Source organism: Notothenia coriiceps, unplaced genomic scaffold (genome assembly GCF_000735185.1).
Source record: "Notothenia coriiceps isolate Sejong01 unplaced genomic scaffold, NC01 NC01_scaffold00000999, whole genome shotgun sequence".
Taxonomy (NCBI): domain Eukaryota; kingdom Metazoa; phylum Chordata; class Actinopteri; order Perciformes; family Nototheniidae; genus Notothenia; species Notothenia coriiceps.
This window is the reverse complement of record NW_011333700.1, coordinates 1-6,913: the sequence shown is the minus strand read 5'-3', so window position 1 is coordinate 6,913 and position 6,913 is coordinate 1. Positions and strand designations below refer to the sequence as shown.

Below are 6,913 nucleotides of genomic sequence, written 5' to 3'. Positions count from 1 at the left end.
TAAGTGTCATTCAGTTCTTTGTAAAGTTGTTTTTGCCTCGGTTCACTATGGCTGTGACCCAGAGGCTTCTTCACACCTTCAGTACACGTCTGGCTTCCTTCTGTTCTGTAATATTCAGAAGAATGTTACCTTATATAATGATAATGGTAAATGGTAAATGGACTGTACTTAGACGACCACACTCCCTCACAGCCACAGTCGCCCTAATAATGAACATGTCTTGTGTCCCTGCTTTCTCCATTTGGTATGCTGTGATGTAAATTACATTATTAATTTCCTCCGCAGTTCCCATTCGTGTTGACTTGTGACCTTAGCAGTGTGTTTAGAGCTAACAATTCACACAGTTTGTTCAAATTACGCTTTTGTACATTTCTACTAAAGGTTTAAGGTGAAATGTTTTCCCGCTCTTTCCAGCCTCTGTGACGACGGTGGTCCTTGAGAGTCCTCCACTTCCTGTGATGGAGGGCGAGGACGTGATGCTGCGCTGTTTCCAAAGGGATAAGAAAACCAAGGAAATCAGCTTCAGCTTCCACACCTCCTACTACAAGAACAACCGTTTGATCGAGTAATGTTTAAGGATATTTAATCATTAAGGATAGAGTTCAAAGCAATGGGTTGAGGGGTTATTACTCAGGGCCATCCAATAGGTTAGCTAAAATGCTAAGTTAACCTGTTTATTGTTTTATTATCCACATTATTTGTTAACAACACACACATCGTAATTGATCGTTTCTGGTAATTGTCACATGGGTGTGGTTAATGGTATTGTTCTGCTTGGTTCTTGTTTGTTTATTTGCTTTATTATTTATGAGTTCAAAGATGTAAAGGCTTAATCGTCATATGCACAGCTACAGTTTAAATAAGGCAGTGGAAATCTAAAGTCCAAGGCTCAATAAAATAAGCTAAATGTTGCAGTAGATGGATGGTGCGTCACTGTTTAGTGTCCCCTGGAAACACAACAACCTGTTTCTGTATTTTGTTTAATTTGCAACAGGGTTTTTTGGACAGATTTGTTAAGATGCCTGACTTTTTCTGAATCTGCAGTAACCGCCTTGGTCGCGGACCGTTTGAACAAGAGGGCAACTTCACCCTGAAAGCAGTGACCAAAGCTGACGAGGGGGTCTACAAATGTGAAATGCCGGAGGGTGGAGATTCCTTCGACAGCTGGCTCAGTGTTAAAGGTACTAAAGCACACATATTACAGTACGTTGACTGTATATATAGAGGCAACATTATACAAATACACCTCTTTTTATACATATAGGCCACAAACTTAGTGGCCTTTTCTAAATCTCCTTAAAACTCACTGTTATTAGTTTTTTTTTGGTATTTTTTGTAACTGTATATCCTATTTTATTTTAGCTTTTTAGCATTATTAAAGCTTTGTTGTAGAACAGTTATTACCTTTGTTTTGATACAGATAAAGTTGTTGTCATGTAATCACACACACCTGATCTGTTCACGTCAGCGCAGCCTGTCGAGGAGTAGAAGAAGAAGAGTCGATGATGTCATCAAGGTCGCTAAAGCTGCTCCCAGGTCCAGTTTCCTGCTCTCTGATTGGTCAGATTTTTTTTCTTTCTTTTTTGTCTCAATTGATAACACTTTACTTCAGTATTTACTATTTGAATGTGAATATTGTCTTTTTTATCTTTGTTAATAACAATGTTTTTACAGTTGTACTTGTGTTTTTAACATTTTTAATTACAACATTTTGACTAAAGGATACTTGTGGTTTGTAGAAGAAATCCTTCACAAATTATACTTTGCCAATAGGTGTATTATTTGTTTAGGGTTTAAAGTTGGATTAGTTAAAGAAATGCAGTCTTTTTTTCTAAAAATATCAATAAAGACACTGAACATATTCTGAGTTATGAGGTGTTGCTGCCACCTAAAGGCTAAAACCAGCAGTGGAGGAAGTATTCAGAATGTTATAGGTAAATGTATGTAAACAATATTTTTGTATTTGTTCTACCTTTTACAGTATGGCAGTAACTAAAGCTTTTACATAAATGCATGAGTAAATTATACAATAAAAAGCATGATTCATACTTAAATGTGAAATAAAAATACCAAAAGTTGATATTTAGTACTTAAGTGAAGGTAAATGTACTTAGTTACTTTCTATCCTTCCTGGCAGCCTCTGAAGGCCATTATGAGTTATTGTGCGTACCAAATAACGAGTGTATATTATACCCAAGCGTCCTTGGGTATGTGAAAGGCACTATATAAATGTAAGTAATTATTATCTTTAAAATGATACATTTGTAATTGTTAAGCTAATGTTACTGAGGACATGTTGTTTCCTTATTAAACGTTTTCTAAACATTTAAGTGTTTCTAAATAAATAAATCAACATATTCAACTTTAGTTAAGGTTTTTAGGTACTAAGCATCACTGGACTTAAGTTTCTAGAGTTGTATTTATTTATTTTTAATTAAATGAGGAGAAAGAGAGAGGCAGAACAATTTCTTCTTCTTGGATTTGCGCCGAAACAATGCACATTATTCTGAACCAGGTAACGTTTTTTAAATATTTCTACACATAAAAACGAGATCTAAGTCAATGTATCAGCTTAAGTAAATGTATTAATTTAATTGATTTAGTATTTTTAAATTATTATTATTTATAGTTATCTATTTATTTGTTTGCTATAAGAACTAACAGTTCCTTCTTATTGGATTCGCGCCAAAACCAAGCACACCGTGTTCAGCAGTGACGTCAGCACTGTGCTCGGATTCTGATTGGACGACTGAGAGCTCATATAAAACGCCCTCGAGCCAAGCCCCACTCGAACTCGTGAGGGCTGGAGCCAGAGAACACCTGTTGCCACGGAAACAGCAAAGGCGGGAAAAATATCACCAACTGAAGAAAGAAAGAAGAAGGTGAGTTTTTTTTAAACCGCCATTTTAACGTTTTTAAATTAAAGAAAGACTTAAAATTAGTTTATAGTGACTTTATTTAACATGTTCTTTACATTAGTTCTTCAAATAGTCTTTCCTGTGTGCTGTTCATTATTATATCCATTGTTTAAATACTATAATAGCCTATTGTTAATGCCTTTGGCTATGTTTGGCTATAATATACTATATTATACTATAATATACCATTAAATGGTTAGTTTTTGGCTTTCAGATCATCTCCAATATTTATTTTCTGCTCTGGGTCTCAATATTTTTTAAATATATATTTGTATATTTGTTATTTTATCTTTATTATTTTATATTCCTATTTTAAAACTTAATTTGACAAGGTTTGGTTATTGTTATTATTAGTAGTATTAGTAATATTAGTAGTAATATTATTAATTATTATTATTAGCATTATATATTTATTATTATTAATCAATTTTAATATTTATTTTATATCTAAGTATTATCATTCATGCAGTATTTTTGGTGCTGCATAGTATTATACATATTTAGTCGGTTGTACTCCATCTGATGGATCGTTCTTAAACATATTGGACTGCATGAATTCATTTTTAAAACCTAAATTCTGCTTTATAAATATATCAGAAAAAGGAAAGTGGGTGGTTTGATGTTATTGGCATGTGGGTCAGTGGGTAACCCAAACACACATGTGCATTGTTGTGTTTTTAACACCAGTTCACATGTGTTTATTTTGCAGTGCCATTTAAAGGTCATTATGCACAGACTGCACAATGTTTAACTTCTCTGACGTTTGTTTCCTGGCTCAGAGTTAGAGACGTGGTGTTGTAGGAGTATTGATTACCAACACAGCTTTTTCCCTAAAGACTGCGTCACACGGAAATTGAGTCAAGGTGACATTACTGGAAAGTAACAGCACATTTAATTAACTACACATTGAGGTGGTACATGTATTTCCATTTTCTACAACTTTAAACGTCTTCTGTGCTACGTTTTGGTAGGAAATATTATATATGTTTGCACTTTATTTAAATGTCAAAAGTACACAATTTCCATCATTTTGTGTGTTTTTGTGTCACTTTGTTGCCATGTCTCTATCATTTTCTTTTGCTGCTTCTATGTAACTGTTGCACATGCGATGAATAGAGAAATGTAACATGATCTTGATCCAATATTAGGATTAAATGCTAATAAAGAGTGCTATTCTGTCCTACAGTATAACAACGTTTACTTTGAGTACTTTAAGTTTGTTTTTGTTTACTTGTACTTAACATTTTTACACTTTGCTTTTTCTACTTTTGAAGCTCGTTCAGCCACTGTTTATATTGTATTACTTATCTGTTCGCTTGTTTTGTTTTTAGCCTTTATAAAGAATATTTTTGCTTTAATTAGCTTCCTATATTTGAAGCCAGTTCTTCAAAATAAAAGCCCTAAGTGTGGATTGGGATTTTTCCGTTGCAGGCGTTTCTTTTTCCAGCTTCTTCCCAAATGAAGTCAGCAGACTGAGTATTTTTAGAGCTCAGCGTGTGTGTGTTTCACCTGATGTGTAATGGATATGAGGCTCAAACACAGCTGGGGGTGGGGGGGCATGAGTGGGGTACACTGTAGGAAGTGGACCCAAAAAAGACCTAACATTTAGCAGGCTTTTTAGGTTTGTGGTCAAAATGTTTGTGCAACGATCTTCCATTCTTCCTTTGCTTTGACATGCTTAATCAATGCACATTTTATTCTCATTTCTGAACATTATACAGATATATTGAAGCAAGGACTTTGACTTTAAGCGTGTCCACTGGCTGAAGCGTAAAGTTACACTAGCTGGAGGAACGGAAAGCCACTCCTGTCATCAGTTTATTTATAACAACATCCTGATGGACGGCACAATCATTACTGTCTTTACCCTGCGTACCTTTTCCTCATTCTTTTAACGCAATTAACGGAGGATTTTTATTAATGTTCGTGTTTCACAAAGCCAACAAAATGTCATATTTTCTATTGAATTTCCTTTTTTTTCAATATTTATATTTCTTGTAAACATTTGTCTTTTCAATGTTTTATTGTTGTGATAGTTTTTATAATATTTCTATATTTTATTTCCTTTTAAATATTGAATTCTCTTAGTAGAGTTCTTTGATTACTTCTGTACCTGTGGATATTTAATGAGTTCTATTGAAGAGGCGCTATGAAGCTCTTTTACTGTACTTCTAGAAAAACAGTGACATCACTATGTTACACTCACGCTCCTATTGGCTAGCGCTCCAACTCATTGTACGTGATAGGCGTAAGGGGGCGGGACATCTTTGAGCGGTTGACCAATCACAACAGAGCCGGCCGGCGAACCAATCAGAGCAGACTGGGCTCTGGTTTCAGACAGAGGGTGAAAAGAGGTGATCATTGTCTGACTTTATGTATTATATTTAATTTCAGAGCCGCTGCCGGCCGGGTGTTTCCTCAGAAATGTCGTCTCCAGTTGTCCTCCACCTGCTCAGGTGTTCTCGCTCCCTCCTGACCCGACGCCCCTCCCATCACACCTGCACAGCGCCCGGACAGGTGAGGCGTCACGTAACACAAACCAAACACAATGGCAGATTTTTGAATATTATAACAGATTATGGAGACATATTAGGATTTGATTCAACACTTTTCTAGAGTTCTCAATTTAAGAAACAGAGTTAAATAAACAGTAGGATCAGATCAAATGGGTAAAGCCCTTTTAGAAAAGTAAAGAAAAAAGACAATTAAAAGCAAGAAATGCACAATAAATACATACATTCCTATTTTAAATTAAATGTACTCAAAAGAATTGTGAACACATTTATATAGAAATAATAATTGTAATAATATTTTCCAAAATCTTAATAATATTAATGGAAATAAATGAAAAGATTAATGTGAACATGTATTAAATTGCTCATAATTATAATTATTTGTATTTGTTTGTTATATTTGTCTTTTTATATTTATTTACATTTATTTGTTATTTTTATTATATGTATTATTTGACTTTTATATTTCCACATTTATTTAATTATCCTTCTTCACGACACTCCTTTGAGTCCATGAGCTATACCACCATACATCTGTAAACAACCTCATCAACGTATTTAGCATCCCATTTGATCTCCGCCTGACCTTAATAGTTTATTCTCTGATTTGATTGGTCGTCCTGCAGGTGGGCGGGGCCTCGAACAAAGGTGTTGGAGTTCGGTTTGTTAGCGGCGCTGTCAGAGTCCGACCCGTCGCCTGGGACTCGTTCGGGATTTGGGACGACCGGATAGAAGAACCGGTTCTCCTGCCGTCCAGCATCAGATACGGGAAACACAACCCACAGGTACCGGAAGAACTGATACTGAGTCACACAAGGACTAAATCCAGAGGGGAGAAGTAGTGGAGTACAAATACTTTGTTACTGTACTTAAGTACATGTTTCTGGTATCAGTACTTTACTCCACTACTTATTTTCCTGACTGTACTTTCTACTTCTTACATGTTGAACACAAATACCTGTACTTTCTACTTCTTACATGTTGAACACAAATACCTGTACTTTCTACTTCTTACATGTTGAACACAAATACCTGTACTTTCTACTTCTTACATGTTGAACACAAATACCTGTACTTTCTACTTCTTACATGTTGAACTCAAATACCTGTACTTTCTACTTCTTACATGTTGAACACAAATACCTGTACTTTCTACTTCTTACATGTTGAACACAAATACCTGTACTTTCTACTTCTTACATTTTGAACACAAATACCTGTACTTTCTACTTCTTACATGTTGAACTCAAATACCTGTACTTTCTACTTCTTACATTTTGAACTCAAATACCTGTACTTTCTACTTCTTACATGTTGAACTCAAATACCTGTACTTTCTACTTCTTACATGTTGAACACAAATACCTGTACTTTCTACTTCTTACATGTTGAACTCAAATACCTGTACTTTCTACTTCTCTCATTTTCCAAACAGGCTGGTTCCTTTAGTCTGAATGTGTGTTTGGTGGCGTGATCATTATT

The 6,913-nt window shown here is 35.0% G+C and overlaps 1 protein-coding gene across 1 annotated transcript; it reads left to right on the top strand.

Moving 5' to 3' along the window:
- Positions 1–2,792: 2,792 nt before the first annotated feature.
- On the top strand, positions 2,793–6,342 carry LOC104958362 (protein phosphatase 1K, mitochondrial-like). Its single transcript, XM_010786082.1, has 3 exons — positions 2,793–2,882; positions 5,313–5,435; positions 6,058–6,342. Exons 2-3 carry the CDS (start codon positions 5,343–5,345, stop codon positions 6,271–6,273), a joined length of 309 nt encoding a protein of 102 aa, XP_010784384.1. The 5' UTR covers positions 2,793–2,882; positions 5,313–5,342; the 3' UTR covers positions 6,274–6,342.
- The last annotated feature ends 571 nt before the right edge of the window (positions 6,343–6,913 follow it).

Excerpts from the sequence above, each read along its gene's own strand:
- LOC104958362 (XM_010786082.1), top strand. The coding sequence starts at position 5,343 with ATGTCGTCTCCAGTTGTCCTCCACCTGCTCAGGTGTTCTCGCTCCCTC. Across the intron at positions 5,436-6,057 it reads CCTGCACAGCGCCCGGACAG|GTGGGCGGGGCCTCGAACAA; the intron begins GTGAGGCGTCAC and ends GTCGTCCTGCAG.